The sequence below is a fragment of the Hesperophylax consimilis genome, chromosome 13 (assembly GCF_061612785.1).
Source record: "Hesperophylax consimilis isolate HC1 chromosome 13, BYU_Hcon_1.0, whole genome shotgun sequence".
Classification (NCBI taxonomy): Eukaryota; Metazoa; Arthropoda; class Insecta; order Trichoptera; family Limnephilidae; genus Hesperophylax; species Hesperophylax consimilis.
The window spans coordinates 20960263-20985846 of NC_142848.1; the positions used below are offsets into that span (position 1 = coordinate 20960263).

At 33.3% G+C, this 25584-nt stretch overlaps 1 protein-coding gene across 1 annotated transcript in view; it reads right to left on the minus strand.

Annotated features, from left to right (window-relative positions):
• NaCP60E (Na channel protein 60E) overlaps positions 1–25584 on the minus strand; it is a 593779-nt gene that overhangs the window by 565986 nt on the left and 2209 nt on the right. The window contains exon 2 of the mRNA XM_089638853.1: positions 21219–22484. Coding sequence (XP_089494979.1) covers positions 21219–21917 — 699 coding nt within the window. The 5' untranslated portion in view covers positions 21918–22484. The remainder of the gene's footprint in view (positions 1–21218; positions 22485–25584) is intronic.

Sequence of the window (25584 nt, forward strand, 5' to 3'; positions counted from 1 at the left end):
AATGGCGGTAACTCTGGAATTTTCGATGGCATTAATCGTTATTTTCATAAATTGAGATTCTAACCTATCTAACCTAAACTGCAAACAAAAAGTTTCTAGGACAAAATTATCCATTTAAGGTTCCCGGTAAGAGAAGGATGCTTTTTATAGTGTTGGTTGCAAATTATCCTGTGGTCTTATATCTGTGTATTTTTCTATTTCATATTGTTTGAAAAATAATTTATTGAACACGAACTTCATTATTGTTGAGGGGCACATAACATTTCACTGGAAGGTATATAAATATCATGTTCTTTCACGACAGGTTATTCTTGTCGTATAATTATGTTATGATCAATCACTAACATCTAAAGTTATGTTACATTTTGACAACTTTCATATTTGATTACTCCGCTAGACTGTGTGGATAATCTATCCGTATGTAATAACGTTCAATTTTGCACATAATATTCGAATTCATATCAATTTAGATTTAGCGAGGAAAAAGAGAATTGCTAATTAAGAGTAACAATGCACGTGCATTTGCCTTTGTAATATATCATTTCAAAATGCAAAAACATACTGATTTTCAAAAACTTGTGATCTGAAATCGTTATTTAATTATTAATTATTCATATAATATATTTTATTTTTTATGTTACATTATTATATGTAATGTGTAAATGAAATCCACATACACGATGCAAACTCTTAAGAGGAAGCTACAAATCAAAAATGTGTATATTCTTGGTACCTATACCTTATATTGTAGGTAATAGGCATTAAAATCGCATGACAAACGGTGTCTAGAAACGTTCGATTTCAAGCACAAAACTGGTTTTTTATTTATTTTGTAAATAATTTTATAAGAAAGCAAAAAATTTAACTAAGTTAAACTGTCACAGATAATCTAATAGTATTATTACGCTAGCGTCTGGACGATCTAGGCCCTCTGATTGGTCGAATTAAAAATCGTATGTTTCGGGTAAATCCCGAATAGGGGGTCTGCAGGCAAAATTCGAGCACTCTGCCTCTCTGGCGGTAGAAAAACGAACCAAATGACTGGCGCGAATATTTAAAGATGCAGCTACTTAAAATACTTCACACAGGATATAAAGCATCGCGAATAAATAATTTATATTTTTAGAAATTAGAGAACATGTTAATATAAAAGCAGATATAATTAAAAAGTTTTTTTTAATAAACTCTCTTTTAAATATTTTCCCACTTAACTGGTCTTTCCCGTCTAACGATATTGTAATTCCTAATTCTGATAAACCCCGCCCACTTTAACCCCTTCCCCCTCTTTCCACTTCTTCATTCCAATTGTAATCTATATTTAATTTTTGACTTCGCAGTATACTTACTCCTGATGAGGTGAACTTCGTAAAGTGATGTATACGAAGTTATTTGTGTTTTAAGGAAATAAAGTTTAATAAAATTACATTATTTTATCTATTTCCGTTGTATATAAATGCATTTGTTCGCAATAACATGTAAACATTATATTTATTTATTTATTGTACAATTTGTATAGCGCCGCTTTTGTGAGATATCACCTCAGGGGCGATATATTGTAAAAATCTATTTATTATATTTACTCACCCTCTCTCTGTAAATAATCTAATATCTACCTATTAAATGTAACTGTTGTAAGTATCACTTAAACTGGGCGAAGCCCAACTAAGTGCCGCCCGCAGGGCCTATCAGCAAAAAACACGTGGAGCGGGTTTTAAACTGCTAGTCTTATCTATTATACTGTATTTCTAAAAAGTTGTTTCCTTTACGCGTTCATACATTTCTATTGAAAAAAATATTTTTTGGTATTTACAATGTACACCAATTAATTAAAAAGATTAATCAAAATAGTGATTTAGCATTAATCTTCTGCTTAATTCATGCATATGCAAAGAATAGTTGTTTGATATGACAATTTTGTTGAAGCCTTTTGTATTTCTTGTTTTTAATCCAGGTATTTTAACTGCATTGTTACATTTATACTGTCCCTCACTTAAGGCTGACCGCATACATACGTTTTCCGTATTCGATTTCCGAATTCGTCTTCCGTATTCGGAATTCCGTGAGACTAGCGCAAACGTTCGTTTTTCTTCATTCGGAATGTATAAACGTCAGAACCAGTGTTGCCAACAAGGGCGATATATCTCCATTTAGGCTACTCAGAGCGAGAATCGGCGCCGAAAAAATCTAAAAAGCGACTGGTCGCCAATTAAGCTACTTCAAAAACATCAATTTTAAACACGTCCCGAAATTCTCTAGCCACCCCCCCCCCCACATTATTTTCAGGGGACAAATTTTATTTTTTTGATATACTCTAGTCAACCCCCCCCCCCACAAAATTTTTATTTTCACGTAAAAACATCAATTTTAAACATGTCCCACCTAACAACAAATTCGGCTACTTTACGCTACCTTATGTATGAGAAACGGCGATATTAGATCAAGATCCGTTGACAACACTGAATTACTGAACGTAAATTTCCGAACGTTTGCGTCGGTACAAACAAAGTGTATGCAAGAGCTGCGTTCCACATGACGTCATTAGGTCTTTTCCATTCGGATGTCCGAATACGGAAAACGAATTCGGAAATCGAATACGGAAAACGTATGTATGCGGCCAGCCTAAAAGATTATTGATTTTGGTACAATTATTTTATTTCTTTTTGTCTTTTTGAACAATACTAACCACGGTAGCTACGCTACTTAAGTCACCTGTAATTTTGATAATAATGGTTATATATGGGTTTGTACAGATTGGCATCAATGGTAAATATTTTACTATATTTCATTAATATGTCATTTTACTTTTTTTTCTAATACCTCTTGTATTTTTATATTTTCTTAGACTTTATACTTTCTTCTTGTAACTTTATGCCTATGTTAATGGCACATATTCTGCCGTGATTTTTTAAATAAATAATATATTCGTAATTCAATAAAAGTTTATCAGGAAACCTCTTAATTGATTTGTTAGGCCTGTGACTCCGTTTTTAACCGGAATTACCAATAAATTGCGGAGATTCTTCGTAAATTTGCAGTACTCATTTTACTCTATGTAGACATGTATAGTTGTATAATGTTAATCGACGGGACATAAGTATATACACGCCTAATGAATAAAAATACGTTAAATTTCTTATTTTTGTGTTGTTTACAAAGCGTTTAAACACACCTTTGCCGGCAAATAATATAGTAATAATTCAAATGACAAATGAAAAGTGAAAAAAACTTTATTAGAATTTTTCTTAAATTATAATAAATAATCACTACCAAAATTTCGCGGTATGATCGTGGAACGCGGTATGTATATAGTTCTTGCATCTAAAGATACACGTTGAAAACACGCTAGTATTTTCACACGCCAAATTATAAATACTTAAATAACGCCCTCTGCCGACTGTATATCGTTGATGGTTAATTTCTACCTCTACAATTCAGAAGGTGTTAATTAATTAAATAATGTGTTGGAATAGCTTTGGTTATTTTGCTGAGGATAAGCCTTCAGATAGCTCAAAGGTTAAATAAATGAATAAATTATTTAATTACAGGGATTCTAAATTGTATTTTTTATCATTAAAAAGAGGTTTTTTTATGAACCTAATAATTCATAGGTCAAATGATCAATAAATATTTACAATAATATAAAGCTATTATCATTTTTAATGTTTGTTTTATTTGGTTATAAAATTTGATATTTTTTTATTTCACTCAGCTTTTTTACTGAATTTACCGAATCAACTCATTTCAGTCGACAAGTTGTTTTCCATCAAGTGCTATTTTTATCAGAAATAACTTTTCTTGTGTCCGAATGTAAAAGAAAACTTCCACCAAGTTATTTAATACTTGTTTTTCAATACTTCTCTCGGGCTATACTAGTACAGACGTAAAATTCAAAAATCTAATAAGAATAATAAGATTTTCTTGATGTACGCAGTAATAAACAAGGAAGTGACATAAATATTCATTCTATTCATGACCTTGCGTAATGTTATTTGAAACAAAGTAAAATAAGCTTTAATTATTGAAGACAATATTAGCTATTTCCAAACAAAAATTAGAAAAGATACGGTCACATCTAGGACTCGAACCCAGGACTTTTGCCTTGCCGGGGCACCGCTCTACCAACTGAACTAATGGAACGCTATCTCCTTCGGCCATATTTAACTGTATCATACTTCGAATAAGAACTACCAACATTGTCTTCATTTTTCTCACCGCACATTTTTATTGGCAACTATCTTTATGTATGATCGCAAGATTCAACCCGAACTAGGTAAATGCAATCTAGATAGTGTCTTTAGTTAGGTTTAGTTTAGTTTATTCTGGGTTCGAGTCCTAGATGTGATCGTATCTTTTTCTGATTTTTCTGTTTCAGATTTTCGTTTGGGAATCGTTAATATTGTCTTCAGTAATGAAATATTACAATTTGAGGTTTTATTCACTAAATTATTCTAAAAAAATTATATTGAAATAAGCTGTGGAAAAAAGTGTTTCCTTCAAGGTTTGTGATTTATTCAATCTACTAGTGACATGCCATAGAGAACAATAATGGGTTATTTAAAAATTTACACTGCAACGCATTCTTTACCGGCCTGTATACGTGTAAGACATGGTGTCACTACCGAACTTGCTCGATGGAACGACTCCGAATTCAATATAATGACTCCTGTAGAATTATATTTGGATACTGAAGATACAGCAGCACATCGACAATGTTCACGGAATTAGGACTAAACGGACTTGCCAGCCTGATGAGACATGGGGTCGCTGGAGCCAGGATGCTGCTAATGGCCTCCGCCAACACGTTGGTGACCGCAGCCTACCAGCACCAAGCGCCACTCCTGAGTGAGCGCTGGGCCCGAGCCCACTCAAGACCACGCCCTGCATGGTTGTACTTCGTCTATTTTTCAGTTTTTCAAATATCTATTGTAATATGTATACCTACATGGGACGTATGGGATTGCATTAACCTCCCTACATATTGGAATAAAAATTGTTATTATTTTATTTTTTTTATATATACAAATTTCATAATGTTATTATTAAGTTTTGCAAGTATTTTTTATCATTACGATTATGACAGCTGTTTCGGCGTTCAAAGAAACATGTGAAACAGTTTTTGGGGTGTTATGCCGTGTTGCGCTAACTCCTCATTTAACCAAAGTTTCGGACAACGTTAAAGTGTCCATCATCAGGGCAGATGTGTAACACTGCATAACACCCCAAAACAAATAACAAGAATACTTTTGGCCGTGAAAATCTTAAATCATATATGTGAAACAGTTATTAAAGTTACTTAAAAAGGAACAAATTTAATGGCTTAGAAATTTCTACGAGTTAACTTAAAATTGTCTATAGGCAATCAGTCAAAACGTTTGATGTGAAATGTCTAACGAAATATAAGTATTTTTTTAAAGGAAAGACAACCATTTTTAAAAAGAAAGACAATCCTTCTGTAAATAATTTATTTTATTTTATGTTAAGGACCAGAGAGCTTTTATATATACCACAGTACATTTTTTGAAAGATTAGAATTATAAAATAAAGGTTCATAACATATTATAAGAGTTAACACAATAAAGGTAACTTGAAATATAAATAAGTTACATACTAACAGATAATCTGCCAATATCCTTCAAATCAACGATAAATTCAACGAAAACTAATAAAATTGGTGTTGACAGAAATAGTTTGCATGAAGACGTTTGAAGTTTGCTAAGTTCAAATCATAGTCAAATACATCCTTATCTTTGAATATTTGTTGACAAGACTATTTTATTATATGGCTTATATTAGGCAGAATGGTACAGCAACCTTGATTTCATCTTCTGCCCATGCTTGCACGTGTACTTGAAATCATATTATGTAACCTTAAAAGACACGGCGCAACAACGAAAACATCCGACAGTTTAAAATTACCCCAAAATAACATTATTATATACGTCACGAATTGAGAAGTTTCGTTATTAAATGAGAAGTCTGTACTTCAAGGTATTGAAGGTAATATATTATGTGCTCTGCATGGAGAGAACATAAAAATCATTTCCTGCGCTGTTTCAGCTACCCTTCTCATCTGAGCCATTAAGGTTCGACGGCGGCTTTTAAGCTATAGCAAAGAAACTTGAAGAACTTAACTGATGTATTTTTCCTTATAAAATGTTACATTAATCAATTGGAATTCTCGAAAGAATTTTTTCTATTGCGAGTTTCTGTCAGATATATTAGGTTACTCTCTAAACAAATAAACAATTCTTTTGCAAAATATATTTTATCACGTATTTTTGTCAGTTTTTCCTCTTTACCGCAAAACCTCACACCCTCAAATACAATAAATTAACAAAATAGTGGTTAGATGAAATATTTTGACAATACTCGAAAAGTCAATTTTTCTCTTTCGCAGTCGGTAGTAAATACTGGAAAAATGTTCGCCAAAGCTGAAAAATGCATTGAAAACAATGAGCCGCTTCCGTTCAGGATTCAACCGTGTGCCCAACATTGCTGAAATACCCTTCATAAATCAATAGAGCTAGAATAGTGATGATATTAACTCTTTGATTCGCACCCTTCATAACAGATTCAGGTGGTCCTTCATTTCGGAGAAAATCCAAGAATTGTGTTCCTTTGCTTTTGACCCAGAAATGAATTAGAAAAACGCCTCAGCATCACGCAATCATCATAAAAAAAATTCCGCACAATGTTTCATCATCCCGATTGGCATAGATTCAATGCCGTTATTTCATTCTAGGAGACTCTGTTAGAAAACCTATACAACAAAATGCATTTTTAGGTCTGTTAAACGCTGAAAGAATGGCCTTTGCGCGCTCCCGCGTCTTTCCCGAATGTTTTAACTTCTCGCAGCTGGTACTGCGATACTGATTTGATATGTCTATAATGCTTTAAATATCTCCGTCAATATACTAAACACAGAGTTCATATTTTATGTGTTCCTAAGCCTTGCGTTTATATGGTGGATAAAATGAATTAAAATTTAGATGTAATATGTCAACACCATATGAAGCGGAGATGAACGGTGGTGGGGTGGTCGTGCCGGTGGCTCTACATTGCGTTGGTGGAGATTGGACTTGTAGGTTGTGTTCAGCACTTGTGAAGATCACGGGTATTCTAGGTGCTCCAGTGTGAAGTAAGAAAGCCAAAGGTATGATGGACCTGGTCGGCTGGTGATGCGACTCCAAAGGTTCTCACTGCGCGGGAGATGCAGGTTGGCAAATATATAAAGAGACGAGAATGTCGGGGTTCTCTTATTTGTTTATTTCACAAATTTTAAATGTTCATTTATGAACCTCTGAATTTTAGGTCACCCTATCTGTCGAAATATTTGGTACCCCAATTACGTAGTATAATTTGCAAAGGGTGTAAAACGTGAGACTGTTTCAGTTTTACATTTAAAGCTGAAAACCTGAATCTGAATAAAACCTCGTTGCTCTGATATTCCCTGGATTTTAGTTTTCTGCCAATGAAAACAATTATTTTTATGCTGGGGCTTAATGCTAGAAGTGTCTATGTCAATGGAGATTTTTGTATCGATTTCTTGGCAGAAGCAATATTTTGACTTCTACATTAGGTAGGCTACAATTCACTAATCTTCATATAACTTCACTAATCTTAATGCAACTACATTAATCTTCGTATACTTCTTTGAGTTACATCATTATTAAAACATAAATACTCTATTTTCGATTCTTGGTCTGCAAATATACAAAGATAACATTTTCGATTTGTATCGCTCAACCGTTCGATTTCATATTCTTACACTGGGCAGGGACTTCTATGTAATAAAACTACCGGTGGATGGAGTTTCGAGAGGTCTAAAATTAAATAACTGAATGGTATAGAAGCTAGCCGGGCTAATGGGAGTGCGGTTTGTTAAGGTCTTGAGGGCGAATGCGTCTCCTCACAGATCGATAGAGTCGGTTGAGGGAGACCCTTTGACCTCTCCAGCCGGATCCCTCGACCCATTACCTTGAACCGCACTGGAAGTGATGGATTCTATGTCCGTCACACCTGTACTCACTGACCCCCAGATTCTTACCCACCCTTCATACCTTTTTACTTCTCAGAACTTCCTCCCTTCCTTTCCTTAAAAAAGACCTTCAACTCATCCCCAAATTTGATAAAGACAGTTTTAAAAAAAAGAAGACGATATCGAAATCTTCGGAACCCTCGAACCGGAATTGAAGTGTGTTATATCTGCCTTACTTTGCAGATTTAAGTGTTGGGAACTCTTTGTAAAAAAATAAAAGATTCCACTAATAATTTTGTTTATTTACGTTACAAATAATAGGTCTGGATTTAGCTAAACTGTTCATTACCCGAGGGATGGTAATTCTCTGGTTCGAGAAACTTGTTCCCTGTCAATCTCATCTCACAAGTAATTGTTACACTCTAGTGGCATCTGTCGGACTCTGGAGTAAGCTTTATGACTAGCGCCATCTATTGCTTAAATACTCAACTTTATTACCATACATCACAAAGTGAAACAACAGGAGGCATGCAAGAATTGACGCATTGCTTGGAGATGGATCTCTCAAGACACACTAAACTAGATATAGCTCCAATGATGATGACGAACGTTGCAAACCGTTGTCAAAAAAGTTCTCCTAACTCAGTTGTGATGGTATATTTTTTAACAACTCAAATAACGTCGGAATAATATTTTACTGCGTGCCTAGAAGCAGCTAGGATTTTTTTAGCAAGATTTTGAGCTCTGTTATTGTGGAAAATGATGATGTAAACCGCCCTCAAAGGGAGTCGACTGTGCAAAATAATGGGAAGAGATTTGTGAGAGGCTCATGCGATAAGTAAAGAAAATGCGTACCATTACTTACGTTTTTCGAGTGTGATTTTCATGCAAATTAAAAATTTCCGGCCTGCTATTCCGCGCTCCCTTTGTTTGTTATGCATTGTTCGCTGTTGTTTTCCTGACAGTTAAAGTAAAATAAAGAGCTTCTTGTCGGGTCATTTCTTTACTTGGTATTCCAAATGGAAAATAATTATATTATTGAATTTTTTTAATTAAAGTCCACGAATGTGTGAAAATGTATCTAAATAAACTAATTAAATTTAATTGGTTAGTGTTTAGTTTTGAAATGAGAATATGCATAGTTCTTACCGGAATGTCATTCATCCAGTTCCTACCTATTTTTAACCATCACCTTGCTGGAGAAGTGTTTGAAATTTGGAAGAATGGCAAGAACTGTGCACATTCGAGTTCATTTGTTTGGAAAAGCGGAAGAAGAATTGAATTATTAGAAGCATGTTGTTGGTGTTTATCTTCTACATAACCTTCGAAAAAAATTTGGCTATATTGAAAGTATTAGGCGATGATTACCTTGAGATATCGCAGTGGAACTCATTATATTGTGAGTGTGTTGTGCTTGAACTCAATATATTGTGCTATGTGCTCCTTCTTGGTACTGATTGGTCATCCTGTTTTCATCCTATCCATACTTTGTTTCATTCTTATACATTCCAATTCCGTCAAACACCATTTCATTTCGTATCATTTTTATTAGTTTACAGTCCACAATTCATGTTTTTCTGAAGCTATAATTCGGTAGTACGGGGTTTTCTAATAAGAGGTGTTATTTTTTATATTCAATTGTAAAAGATCAATGGTTTCGTTGCTTGTGTGGCACGTAGCGCCGTTTTGTTGAAAGTAAACGTTGTCCAGATCAATACTATCTAATTCCGGCTATGAAAAATCATTAATCATCTCTTGATAGCGCAATCCATTAAAGGAAATATTGCTCCAGCCTCATTTTCTAAAAAGTTAGGTCCAATTCCGGACCATAAACCGTACCAAATAGTCACACGTTGAGGATAGAGAGGTTTTTCAACAATAATTCTTGGGTTTTCCGAGCCCCAAATGCGACAATTTTGCTTGCTGACGAAGCCACCGAGTTGGAAACACACAAGATGATTTGCATTTGATTCACTCAAGTGAATTTTAATAATTTCAATGCTTTGTTGAAGCGTGTATTGTTCCATTTGTATTAATGGCGTAGTATTTACTTGTCAAATGTCAAAAAATGACAGCTTTAAAAGTAACATTCACTGAAATAGCGGGCTATTCAAAATAACACCTCTTATTGGAAAACCCTGTAGATTGCAATTTTTTTTTAGAATTTAACAAAAAAAAAAATCCTTTAAGTTTTCCACCGTGTTTTTGTGCGTGCCTGCATACAAATTTATTTGAGAAAACGAACATATCTTTCATATATATTTTAAAATTTGTAAATTCTTTTGTTAACTGTATTTCATGGTAAAACTATGACAAAAGATAGATGATGATTTTACGAAAATAGTTACAATTGAGTGACTTATTGTGAGTGAATTGACCAATTATTTATTTTAAAAGCTGAAAGTACTTACTTCAACGTTGAAACAATAACGATAGGTTAGCGCCATTGCGAAATTGGTTCAATTGAAGTAATAATTGACGTGTTTACGAAATGTTGCCACCTCAACTTTCTCAACCAATGGCTGTAAACAAGTGCTCTTATCGTAAACTATTAACTATTTTAATATACCTAGGTATTTTGTAATTAAATGATATTACGTTATCATAATTTGAACAGGTTATAAATTCGTATAGTTCTCTATAAAATCTCTGCAAAAATCGATAACTTTTCACTGAAATGGGGCAATATTAACTGCGTGTGCTACTAGATATATTATGCAAATTTGGCAATTTGATTAATGGCTTATAAACATAATGTTATCAATTATGACGAAGCGATGAAGCGAGGGGCGAAATACAAACAACGGACACATCGGAAAAAGATTTATTGCCTCATTGAGATTCAGGGGACATCCTTCATTGAACCATTTGCCAATTATTATAACTTTGGCTGTCGTTTTGAGCGAATTACGGGTGATGGTACCGTATTTAAATATTTGTCGCTTATTGGTGAGGCAGTTAATGTTAACAGTTAATGCGTTTAGTAGGCGATTATGAGCTGGAATACATGAATTCATTTAAAATTTAAGTTTTTTTTTTTACATGCTTTGTATTGATTCTGCACTTTATTGTATGGGCCCTTAGCGCAATATAGTACCTTAAATGAGGTGTTAGACAAACTATTATTGTATTTTTTATGGCACGGTTAGCACTAAACAGTCAAATTTTATGTATTAGAAAAACTATTTACTGAAAAATATAAATACTATCCGAACTAGAGTATATTTATCATGTGTAATATGGGGTACCATAGATATATCGTTTTACGTGACATTAACATTACGTGAAAACAGAACTAATAATACCCAGCACATGGTACAAAATTATCCTTGTGATATGTTTAACCCTTCAGGCTAATTTATTTGGTTTTGCGAACAAACGGCTATTACGCGTAGAGTCAATTTGTTTACATTTGGGAACAGCTCATATGGTCTCATAGAAATCGCTGTCTCCCTTACTATCATGGTTGAAAATATGATCTTAACGGTGTTAGAAAAAGAAAACACCATGCTTTATACTCAAATCTAGAACTTAACTACAGAAAAATGAAAATGTTCACCTCGGGGAAACCAAAGGTTCTGACCGCAATTTCAGAAAAAAATATGATACTTCGTGAATTTTTGTCAATATTTTTTTTATATGAAACGAAAAAAGTGTAAGTTTTTTCGCTGTCAGTAATTTTAGTTTAGTTTTAAGAAGAAAAAAAATGAGCTGTTTTCAAAACTTTTTTTATGTTTAAATTCAAAAAGTTAAAGTTTTACGTTTATTTCTAATAATAATTATAAGTGTATTTTATTACCTTTCGAAAAGAATTTTTAGTTTTTAGATTTGGAATTTATTGAAAAGTATGCCAGAGGCCTGAGAGGCTAATGTGTTTTGTTATTTTTTTTTATCCACATACACCACCATAGTACGGAATCAAAATAAATATATTTGTTTTGTCCTGTGAAAAGTTCAGCTGTTGGCGTGGTAATAATTTGAGAAAACAATCCTACTATTTTCCCTTTCACAACAATATTATAATCTTTATGATAACTCCATTGTTTGCGATAACTTTTTATTAACCGGTGGCAAATGCGTATACATTTCTACCTTTTCGCCGCCCATACTTATAATATTATCAGTGACGTGCGTTTATATCCATTATTTGTTAAATTGGTCATCTGTAAGATAGGTTCGTTCTATAACATTTGTATTACTTAATAAATAATAATAACAAATCAATTTATCTTCTAAAGCCCTCTCTTATTGAAAGTTTGATATTAAAGAGAAATCTTTATCTTTAGTATATACATATATTTATGACAAGTATATTTTTAATCAATGGAATTTATAATAGGCTTGTATGAATAGCTATTATGTCCATTTTAGTCAATGCGATATACAATAAAGAATAGGAAATTTTTCTCCCTCTAATGAAATATCTCATCATTCTGTATTCGTATAATTATTAATCAAGGGGCTAATTAATAAAAATTGCATGCTTATCTAAAAACGATATTTCGACTGATTTCCTTGCTCTCGCCCATTTAATTTGACATATATTTCAATGTGTCACTTTATCGCTGTTTAAAGTGACCAAAGATACGTATCTTGACATCGCCGTAACTTGTTTTGTCTTAGGAAATTTTATAGCACCATTACCTCAGCTTATGGTTTATACAAACATGGTAGGAAAAAAATCCGGTCAAGGAAAAATAACTATGTCCACCACCATGCCACGAAGAAATGTGTGTATTATCCAAGGGTAGGACGTGCTTTAGCCATTATTTACATATATATATATATATAATTGTATAGTACGGATTATCTTAGTGGAACTGCATTAGAACGAATCCCATTAGGTGGGGTATCTGGGTACTGGTCGAGTGAAAGATCACCATTCAGAATCGAAAAGGTTACTTAAAATAAATTTAACTGTGTTTAGTAACAAGATATAATAGCCAGGTGCTTCCCCACCTTACTCCTCTCCATCTCTTTCAGCCTCACAACAAACCCCGATTGCGTATGCCATAGTCTCACTGGTTCCAGACGGTTTTTACCAGTTTCGGAAGCTTGTGCTTTATTATCATTAAGAACAAGATTTTTTAAATCTTTCAAGTATGAGTTTAAAAAACATCTTCAAAAGTGAAATCGAAGTATTGCCACACAATGTCAAAAGCAATGCAAATATATGTGGTGAACGTATGTTCAAGAGTATGACAGAGACAGCATTATAGTATGCATGCAAAAAGCGTATGACTGTTTATTTCGTCTTTCTTCGCATCCCACCTGCTTTACTTGTAACACGTCTTAATTAACATTAATAATATTAAAGTATTAATCCTACCGATATCAAACATTTACGTACAGCGAACTATCAGTCCACACCTCATCATCACGTAAATTACTAGATTACCAAACGTCATTATTATCTTTGGCGACTGTCATCTCCATATATAATATGAAGGACTTATACGTGACCCAGAACCATTGCGTATTATATTTAGATGAGACATGAATCGAAAAAATGGGTTCTACTTTTTAACTTCCAACTGACCTCCAACGCTTCCAACGCTCAACTGTTTTAATGTAAAAAATATCTATATTTAATTACAACCACTTGTTTTTGCAGAATGTTAAAATGTTACCTTTTAATGTAAATCGATATTTTCTAATCTTGTACATCGAAATACGTCACCATGTATCGCACGCCACTGCGCCCAATATCTTTTGTTAAAATACAATACCCTTGTACAAAAAGACTGGAGATTTTCTTTGAAAAATGAAGACACCATAATGGCTGAAGCCCGTCCTACCTTGGGATAATACAAACACATTTCTTCGTGGCATGGTGGTGAACAAATTTATTTCTCCTTGAACGGATTTTTTTCCCACCCTGTTTGTATAAACCATAAGCTATGAGGTAATGGTGCTATAGAATTTCCTAGGACAAAACAAGTAACAGCGATGTCAAGATACGTATCTTTGGTCAATTTTTCAATAATCATTCAGATAACATTGAAAAGATTCAACGGAAGTTTCTAAGGTTTATAAATTATAAATGGCATATTACTATACAAAACATAAATTACAATTACTTCTTGGATAAAATGTCTCTATTGAAACTTTCAGAAAGGAGAATAAGCACAGATTTAATACTGCAATACTATGAAAGAGCGAGTTCCGACACGATGTGAAAACGGACGCGCTGCGCTGGCGATCCATCCGACAAAAAATGTCGGATCCGTTTTCAAATCGTGTCGGACAAGTGTGAACAGCTCCATACATCCACTACAGCCACTAGGGCATCCGTTTTTAAAACGGGACCCGCCTCCGTTTTTAAAACGGAAGTGGGAACGGGCCCTTACAAAGAATACTACATTTTAAAGTTGACTGTCCCGAATTACTTCAATGTATCAATATACATGTTCCGAAAAAATCATGCCGACATTTCTTACCTTTTTACTTCAACACCAGGACACTAGCTTTCCAAAATTCTCCGATTCCGAGACTTCACAATCACGAAAACAAATATTCTGATATGGGTGATATATTTCATTTGAAAACTAATCAGTATAAATGTTGTATATTCTATCACTTTTATTCTTCTAGACACAAATAGATCTATGTACCCATGTAACTTCTCCGCTTCTACTATTTTGTTTTGTTGAATCTTTTAAACTCAATTATATGCGTGAGGATTCATTTTTGCCATTTTGTTTACATTCTTCATTATTGTATTAATATTTTAAGTGGTAACTCTGATACAAAATGCTTGTATTTTTTTTTAAGAAAAGCCCACTAGGGCGTGTAATAAATAAATAAATTCAAATAGCGATAAAGTGACACATTGAAATATATGTCAAATTAAATGGGCGAGAGCAAGGAAATAAGTCAAAATATCGTTTTAAGATAAGCATGAAATTTTTATTAATTAGCAGCTTAATTAATAATTATACGAATACAAAATCATTAGATATTTCATTAGACAGAGAAAAATATCCGATTCTGTATTGTATATCGCAAAATCGTATTGACTAAAATGGACATAATTGCTAATCATCCAAGCATAGCAAAAACTCCATTGATAAAAAATATACTCTTCATAAAAATACACTTTCGTTTATAATTATGAAATCAGAATTTTTTAAATCACGAAATATTTAATTATTTTTAAATAATCACAATCGAAAAACACAATTTTCTAAAATAATTATTCCATCCCGACACAATTTTTTAAATTAAAATAGAATTACATCAGGCAATTTACATTCTAACGAAGAGTTTTCTATTAATCTTTACATTAAAAAATGCCTGGAAAAAGGGGACAAAAATGTTACGCACAGTTTGTTCCTAATACCAATAAATATAACAAACCGTTTCTTTGTTATAAAAACGAAACACTTTACTTTTTTAGCACTGAGCTTTAATGGCTTGGAACATTAAAATAAATGTGTCCTTGATTATATTTTTAGACCGTTCTGCCCACTCAGTCAGTTCTAATTATTTATAAAATTACTACAATTTATCGCTAGTTATTAAGTAAATAAAACTTTTTTTAATTATAGCATTTATTAATCTGTTTTGATTCATAATTTCATGGTAGAAATGCTCTATATTAATATGAAAAATTGTGTTTTTATTAAATGCACAAATGGTAGTGTTTTTGTTAATTTCAAGTAGAATATTATTTTAGACTAGCAGTTAAAAACCCGCTCCGCGGGTTTTTTTCTGCTAGGCCCTGCGGGCGGCTCTTGCTTGGGCTTCGCCCATTTTAAGTGATATTAACAACAGTTACATTTAATAGATAGATATTAGAACATTCACAGAGAGAGGGTGAGTATATATATTGTTAAAACACGGAACAGGAAGGAGTTAATTAATAATAACATTCTAAATTTACGCATAATAAGAATGACAGTTGTTTGAATAAATGAAATTTTACGTATTTGGGAAGGATTATTTCAAATGAAACACTATTATTGACTACATGTCTACAACTGATATTAACTGTTATCGTACCTAATATAATTAGCTCATAGGAGACTTGCAGTGCTTAAATATCTGTTACAACCGTCAATGTCTATAAGTTGAATCAATATCGTTTAGTTTGTCACAATTAAAGATAGTTTTAACAAAGTTGACTTAAATAATAGAGTATTACATATTGATTAATTGTACCAGTGTTTATGAATAAAAGGAGGGTAATTGTGCGATGACATTAGCAGTCGGTTTAGTTAAAAGGTGTTAATTTTACTCCAACTGGTGGTAATTCTTTACCTACAACTGTTACTGTATCTAATAAAGTTTAAAGCTAGATTATATATACACCTTCATCAGGAGAGTAAAAATCTATATATAAAGGTAGATTATTACAATATAGCGCCCCTGAGGTGATATCTCACAAAAGCGGCGCTATGCAAATTGTCCAATAAATAAATAAATATAATGTTTACATTTTATTGTGTATACACCGAAGTCAAAAATTAAATATAGATTGCAATTGGGAAAGAAGAAGTGGAAGGAGGGGGGAGGAGTAAGAGTAGGCTGGGTTTATAATAATTAGGAATTACAATATCGTTAGACGGGAAAGACCAGTTGAGTGGGAAAATATTTAAAAGAGAGTTTATAAAAAAATTCTTGTTAATTATATCTGCTTTTATATTAATATGTTTCCTCATTTCTAAAATTTCAAAATTATTTATAGTGAAGTATTTTAAGACCTGAAAAAAACAAATAGCATATAACCATAAAACAATATATTCATAAGACAAATAGCATTTAATAACGGTTATTCTAATAAATTGATAGTTGAAATACTAAATAAAAAAAATAAACACATTCTCTTCAAACGGTCTTTCTAAAGATAGAAATAAACAATGGCGTAGAATTCTGTTTGTGGATAACGATACTTCTAAAATTATATATATAAACAATCCTGGTACCATTCAACTGGCGTTTTACACTAATAACAATGAAGAAATATATTCTTAATAATAATGATAGCAAAATTCAAACAAAAAAAAAACAGGAGTTTAAAAACTCAATTGAGATGATTGTAATTTCTTTTACAAAGGTAGAACCAATAGAAACTTTGAAGTCAGAACTAAAGAATATCGCAGGGATATAAATGGAAATAGTGAATCTGAGTTTGCAAATAATCTTTTAAATAATGATCACACTTTCGATAAAAATTCAGGTCTTAAAATACTTCACTCAGGATATAAAGCATCGCAAATAAATAATTTTGAAATTTTAGAAATTAGAAAACATGCCAATATAAAATCAGATATAATTAATAAGAAAAAAAAATATAAAAAATAATGATAAATGCCATTACAAAGTGATAAGCTTCCAGAAGAAATCTTCTTATAAAACGCTTGTTAATGGTAAGTAGTCAAGTATTGTTAGCTGCATATTTAAATATTCGCGCCAGGCATTTGGTTCGTTTTTAAACCGCCAGAGGTGCGCTCTGTCGGCCATCTTGAAGAAACGCGTGAATTTTTATAAACGTCAAACATAATCACGTAACTGTGGAGAATTTTCATTGTAATGTAATTAATCCAATGGATTATGAACTTTCTAAAACATATTTTCTTCGATATTATCCAAAAATTATATGAGCAGAAACGATGCTTATGAAGAAATCTCGTATTATTATGAGGCGATCCTATTTTAGTATGGAATCGTGTCTTAATATTCAAGCTACCCAAAACAGACAATTTAAATTTGACCAATTAGAGGGCCTACACCGTCCAGACGCTGGGACAATAATACTATCAGATTTGTTAGGTCATTTTTATGCGCTTGATTTTTTCGTCGTTCCATGTATTTGTGAGTGTATAAAATATGTTTTAAATCCCTTGATAGAGTGCCAAATTTTCAGCGTGAAATTCAGTTCCGTTGTTATCTCATACTCGTGCGAATTTTTTGTTCTTATTTCCATTTCTTTACTTTTAATGTTTTACCAATTTGAGAGGCGGGTTTGGGTACCGCTGCCCCGTGTACCGTTTATTGGATTACCAACTAGCCTGCCATAAATCTTCGCTATGTTTGTGATTTAGCAGGGGTCTCCAAGGTATGTTCGGGTCTTGGCGGCGGATGCGCCTGACCATCAGCTCGGGCCAGGAGAGACTGCCTGGTTTGAGCAGACCCTTTCGCTTCACCAGCTGGTCTCTCTCGCCCGATCGCTTTGCTCCGCAGCGGAGGGATAAATTCATACGTTCATCACTCTAGAAACACTAACATCTAGATTCCTACCCACACTTCGTTCCTTTTTCCTTTCCAGAACTTCCTCTTCTTCCTTTCTCTAAAAATACCTCCACATAGCATCTTCAAAGATGAAATAAACCCTGAGGCATGATGACATGGGGAAATCATGTTCCTCAAGGCTTCCTGTGCGGGTTTAAAAAAACACGATTTTTTTTATTATTTGTAAGTTATTTGTATTGAAATTTGATTTATTTGTATTGAAATTTGATTTTTCATTTAAATTTAAAAACTCTTATAAAATACACAGAGTTTTATGAAATCATGTGTAGGGTAATTTTCCTCTTATTTTGAAACTCAAAGAACAAAATTTTAACAAGATGTTTTCCAAAATTCTGCTTTAAGGGGTGGGAAAAGGGGGCGGGGGTGGTTTTTCAAGAAATCTCATATATACAATGACCTTCCTTCCGTTTTAAAACCAACTCGCAAACACATATTGGGACACTCCTTTTTATACAAGGGGTAAAGTGCACTACCTTCAGCGGGAGATTCTACGTGATATCACAAGTAAAGTAGATAAATAACTTTTTCTAAAAATTTCAAAGTTTTAAGGTAATATTTTGATATAAACATGTTTATCTTTTTAGCTTCTACCATCGTGTATCTAGATTTCCTCTAATATAGCATTTTTCTTCTGTCGAAAAAGAGTACTTACGATTAGTAATAAGTGAGGTGATATTGCAGAATTTTTATAATCCTAAATATTTATTTATCCAGTTATTTTCAAATTGAACCAAAAAATAACATGTTTGCGATACCCTTTTCGTAAGTTGATTATTGACTCGATAATAATACATGGATACATTTATAACAAATCAATGAATTGTTTCTTTACGATTCTGATAAAAAAATATTCGAATCACATAAATTTAAATACATTTCATCTACTCACGCAAAGAAATGCGCTACGCGTCGTTTTGAAATGAGATTGGCAGAAATCAGCTTTCTCGTCAATTTCACGCTCACTGTGCGATATTTGACAGTAATAAATTATTGAAATGCGAACAATACACTAAACGAATTATCTTACATCAATTATTTATAATTTTTAACTCGTTTATCGGGCGTAGTTTTCATACTCCATAAGACCATTATTTGTGGAAATTTAAAACACAAATTTGACAGGCATATGGAAAAATCAAGGAATTTTGGTGACGAGGAAAATAATCCCTTTTCTGCGGCACAATATTTTTTGGGTCAGAGGTTAATGGCAATGCCATTCATTTGGGTACTGATTGTTCTTCTTTTGTCTTCATATTTAGCTCAATATATAATACAAACGGTTCCATGATAACTCAACACAGTGACGATTTAACACACATTTAAAAAGTGATATAAAGTCATTAAAAACGATGAAAAAAAATTTAACCTAACCTATTTAACCCAGTTAAAAAGTTTTTGTTTCATCACTTTCCATGACTTTATATAAATTTTTAAAGATGTGATGAATTATCATTTTGATGATTTATCCGGTCACCAGTACAAACGAAGCATGTTTTACCAAAACCTCCTACATCACGAGGCCGGGAATCAAATCAGCCTCCTAACTTGTATGAGAACCTCCAAATAATGTATTTTGATTTCGTTTTTTAAATTAACTAAAACATTTAAAGATCTTTTAATAAATAAAATAAAATTTAAAAAAATTAAAATGAGAGTTTTTCTAAAATCCCATACAAGTTAGAAGGCTGCTTTGAATGAGTGTCCCGGCCTCGTGATCAGAAGGTTTTGGTTTTACTCCTGTTAAAATTAGACACCAAAAAAATTCAACATGTAGGTTGAAGTCAAAACGAGATTTTTTGTGTTTATTTCGTAAAAATTCATTTTGAAAGTATTTTATGTATTTAAAAAATTGATAAAGACTCCGAAAGGCTAAACAGCTCTCAAACATTAAAATATTTGTACCAACGATACAATTACGTACCTAATTAATTATATTTAAAAACATTTTTTTTTAAAACTCAATAATTTTGTCCTCGGCAAGATTTTATAAAAAACCTTAAATAGTTATTATTACATGATACGAAAGGTACACGCAAATTTTTTAAAGTACAAAAATAAAGAAAAAAATCAATTTTAACGTTAAATTAAATAATGTTACATATTTGTATATGTTGAATTTCAAATAATCATAATAAAGTTTCGTGTTTGTGTTTGGATGAATAACAAAGCTCCGACCAGTAAATGGAACGAACAAACTACCACCGACCACTAGGAGACAAATAATAACCTTTCCTTATCTGTGGTGTGTATTTACTACACATTACTTCTAATAACTTTAATACTCGTAACTCTCTAATAATATAATAAATTGTGGGTTCAGATTTTAGGTATTCCTCCGTTATACATTTATGCACTGAATTAAAAAAATAATATTTTAAAATTTTTTCAAATTCAATTAAAAATCAGAGATTTTTGTTAAAAAACGGGAACAAATACACTAATACAATCACCCATACAAGAAGGCACGGGTTCAATTCCCGTTGGCGGCATTTATTTTTACTCGGGAGATATTTTCAATTTGTTTTAGTATTTCAGGCGACTAATTGTTGCTTGTAATTATTTATATTATTATATTTATTATCTAATGTATTTAATAGGAGTATTCACCTTTCACACTCAGGGAAGAAAAATCGTTTACTTACCTATAACTACGACGTACATTTTTAAATATATGAACGCAGATATTTACTAAAACCTACAAAGTGTAATCTCGAAGAGTTCACTTTTCATTCTCTTCAATACTGTTGCGTTCTGAGGAGACAGTAACCGATTACCATATCGTATACCGATAAATTTCTGATTTGATTTTACCCGTAAAACGCACATCTACTTGAAAAACCAGTCATTTAAAATAAAGACCTACCTACATGAAGTCGTAGCGCATAGCTAATATTTTCTGTAGATAACAAAAAAATTTGTTGCTATCCTTAGATAAGTTAGAGGTAGGTATATAGTGTCATTATTAGTTTAGATTGTGGTAACTTACCTCATCATAAATGAAATTGTCTATCTCCTCCAGCGGTCTTCCATACAAGTTCTGCGGGAAGGGCTCGTACTTGAAGGGAAGGCGGGCTCCGTCCTCCACGCTCAGCTTCCTTCGGGGCTGGAAGCCGTACTCCTTCACCAACTGCACCGTCTTGGTCTCCAGCCGCTCCAGGGACTCCTTGGTGAAGGGCTTCACCGTGGCCTTTCCCGGAGTCCGAGATCCGTCACTCGGGGTCTTCGCTGAAGTAATAGAAGGGGGAGTCTTCGCTGAACTCCCGGGCGTTGTTTTCCCTTTTTCTTCGGGTGTCTTGGCTTTGCCATTCTTCGCTTTCGATTGGGCTTTTAATTTCGGTGGATCTATAAAGGTGACATTTTCTAAAGGTATTCTCAAGTCTCCTTTTTTAGTTGTTGTTGTTGTTGTTGTAGATTTTCGCATGTTCAAGGGACTCAGTCCTCCTGGATTGTTTCTTTCCAGGGTTCTCACTATTTCTCCCAGAAGGCTGGATTCTTCGACATCGCTGGTGGGGGAGACCACGTCTCCGCTCTCCGGACTCTGTACCTGGCTAGTTTTGGCAGCCTTGGACGCGCCATACTCTGAGAGGTGGGAGGAGTCATCTTCCTTGGCGCTGCGGATGGAAGCGTCTTCCGTGATGTCCGGGCTTGAGACATCCCCCGGGTTCCTCCCAGGAGGGGTTGGCATCGCGCTAGAGGGGTGCGACCGTTGTATATAACACTGTCTTTAAGTGGGGCATCGTGCCCCCGCGCTCCACACAGAAGCGAGGGTCTCTATATGACGATTGGCAATAACTCTCGACCTTTCTCGGAATAAAATACGCAATTCACACATTGTCGGATGGGCTCAGTCGGCCGGCTGCCGAGCGTGTAACACTGGCGGACACGGGTGCCCTATTGGAGCCGTCATTTGACCGTTGACCTGTGACATTAGAGTTCCGATTCGCCCGGGGTTCTGGGCTCGCAAGACAGCTGCCATAAGTTAAAACACTTGTCATAACACCGACAGTTTAAGTTTCTGTTATAACTTTTTAATATTTGAACAGTTATTTTCACAAGTTATCTACACATGTTTCGGTGTCATTTTAAAAACTGGGTTTTTCAAGTACACGATTTTTTCAATCATATTATTAATAATGAATCATTTTTTAGAGTTATTTACCACGTAATTAAATTTAAATTCCAACGATTTATTACGGTTCAATTTACGAATAACTTGAAATCTATTATTTGATATTCATATTCACACGGTTTTCTGTAAATACAGCGATGATTGATTACTACAAATGAAATTTACATAGCAATTATTATTTAAGCAGCTTTTCATAATTTGTTTTGTAATATTAAGGCGGAATAAAAACGTAATATATGGGATTACTCGGAAACCTTAACGAGTTTGGCTATAATTTTTTTTCTCTCAGACAAATAAAATAATTGTTTCGTTCACCATGCCTTTTCCAGTTACTGGTTATAATTAATATAAAAGCAAAAATAATATAGATTTCATTTCAAAACATAATTTCAATGGCCTTAATTGCTTAACACAACTAGAGAACCGACCATAAAACATTATGAGCTTTGATTTATTTTATAAATTATCATTTGATTTTGGAGCGAATTGTGATTTATTATTTACCAGTAAGTTTTAACTAACTAACTAACTAACCATCACGCCGTTTCCCCGCAGGGTAGCAGAGAGGACGGACAACCAAACAACTCAATCTTGGCAGACACTTCTTGCCTCATTCACATTCATCCATACTCTTCTATTACTCTGACTCTTGTGACAAGGAACGACACAAGTATCCTATTCACTTGATAGTGTAATGTCTTCATCGGGCGTCCCCGACTTCTACTACCATTCGCATTTGCGTCATATATTTTTCTTACACTCCTTTCTTCGCTCATTCGCTCTACATGCCCAAACCATCCAAGCGTCCCTTTGATAACTATTAGAAACCTTCCGAAAATAATCAAAAAATACTGTAAGGGCTTTTGAAGACTCGTGCTACACAAACTTACTGACAACTTTAATAATTTCATTGGAGTATTCCCTAATACCAAATTTTATATCTTAGGAAATTTTATATCTTAGGAAAATTTTATATCTTAGGAAACAAATTATAATATTACCAATGATTTTCAATTAAACTTATTTTTTTAATTCTTACACACAAATCTCACTTAGCTTGAAATTTTCAAACCATGAGTTTTAATCGGTTAAATTCTCTTGTACTTTAAATTATGTTTGCGTATATTTTATTTTTTACTGTTGTTGACCTCCGTATATCTCCATGTGTCCCATGTGAGAAATACACAATTAATATTTTTTGAATGTATAATTGAATAAGTTTTACATTTAAAAGTTTTGTTTCTTATAAAACTCAATAAGTTGCTTTATTTTCTGATGTAGACGAGTTTAAGTAAAACAAACCGTTTTATTTTAAGACTTTTATTGCTTTTTTGTTTGGCTTGCCGAGATTCTAGTGATGAGTCTAATAGACTCACCCACAAAACATAGGTATTCTAAGCATTACTTAAAGTTAGCTGGTATTCACCTAAGTATGTATTTTAAGTTTTAAGAGAGTTATTACCACAGCATATCAAATAGATGTTAACCCAGATGTCTCGATCATTCGATGCGCTTGAAAAGGGGACAATGAAGTGTTCAAAGTTCAGAATCTCCGAGCTTTTGTGCATAAAGTTTAAAGCTCTTCGTCCGTTTTCGCAATTTCGGTCAGGCTTTATTATGGCTAGTCTTTGCCAAGAATATCCCAGCTGCATCTGCCAGTAAACTGTTGCTTTTATATGATACGCTGCCAATATAGGCGAGGATTTAATGTCGAATGGAATTGGTTAAGACTTTCCAAAAGGCACTTGAATCAAATGGCAACGGCGACTTAGGCCAACTTGCGGTCGATTGGATATCAATGGATCACTTATTTTGCTCACTATCAATTAAGTTAGGTTTTCAAAATCATTCTAGATAATACGTAAATACCATAAAACGTAATCTAACCTAACCTAATCTGACTAAACTTTTCAAAATGATTCAGGAAAGGTACTTGTACTGACTTGTACTGATGTACTGAGGTACTTGTCCTGATGTACTGAGGTACTTGTACTAACTTTTACTGATGTACTTGTACTCACTTGTACTGATATACTGAGGTACTTGTACTGATGTATTGACGTACAGAGGTACTTGTACTTACTTGTAGTGATGTACTAAGGTACTTTTACTGACTTGTACTGATTAGGATCAGTACTGACTTTTCTATTGATTTCAATATCGTTTAGTAAACATTTCACCACAAATTTTATACAATATTTTATTCAGGCGGTTAATATTAACATTCGATATTTTTAATCATTATTAGAACTTATAAGAATGTGAAAACATTGTCCAACATTTAACTAATTTTGTTAACTTAAAATTAGTCGGTTATTATGTATTCTGAAGGGTGCTTTTAAGTTTTTAGATTTTACTTTCGTACATAATTCATCCGAGTTAATTTATGCGAGCCCTTAAACCTTTAACCAAGGGAGACTAAGAACATCATCAGAAGTCTCAAAGGATTATTCAGGCTTGAATGTACACACTTTCTCTGCGGTAAAAAGCGTATCTTTGTTACGTGAATTTTGATAAACATAAGTGGTACGTAATATTTATCTTATCATATAATATTTAAATGTCTCGCTTTTTGTCAAGTATACTTTAGACGGTATCGTCTTACATATTTGTACTTTTACGTATGATTTTATCAAAAGTCATAACGTTTTCACTTTTAGATGCTAGAAAGGTAATAATATTATCTCAAAGGCGTTTTACTTGGCTAAAAACTAACTTGAAAGTACAGGTAAAATTACATTTAAATATGTTTAACTCTACTTAGACTTACATACGAAATTATCGAGAGTTAGGTATTGGTATTTACGTGTTTTATTGGAGGTTACTGTGAAAAGATTCTGACTTTTTTAATAGCAGTAGAAGAGCAAGAATTCTCGCACTACTGCAAAAAAATAGCCAGGCTAGCTCAGCCTTAAGAATTTGGTATCGCAATAATTTATTATCATTCATTATGGATATGACTACCTGAAGATGGCAGTTTATTCCAGATTTTGGCCCCCAGAAATTAGGCTTAAGGAATCAAATCAATTTAGTTCAATAATTCCATTGAAACAACGCCATAATTTGAACAGGCCAGTCATTGAAGAATTATAAGGGTTTAGTGATGGGGGAATTGAAAATGTCCCCTTCAAAGAAGGGGACTTCAATTGCCAATACAATTTAACTTGAAGCGCAGGTCAGTAACTAATTGCAGTCAATTATTTATCTACCTTTCTTGGTGTTA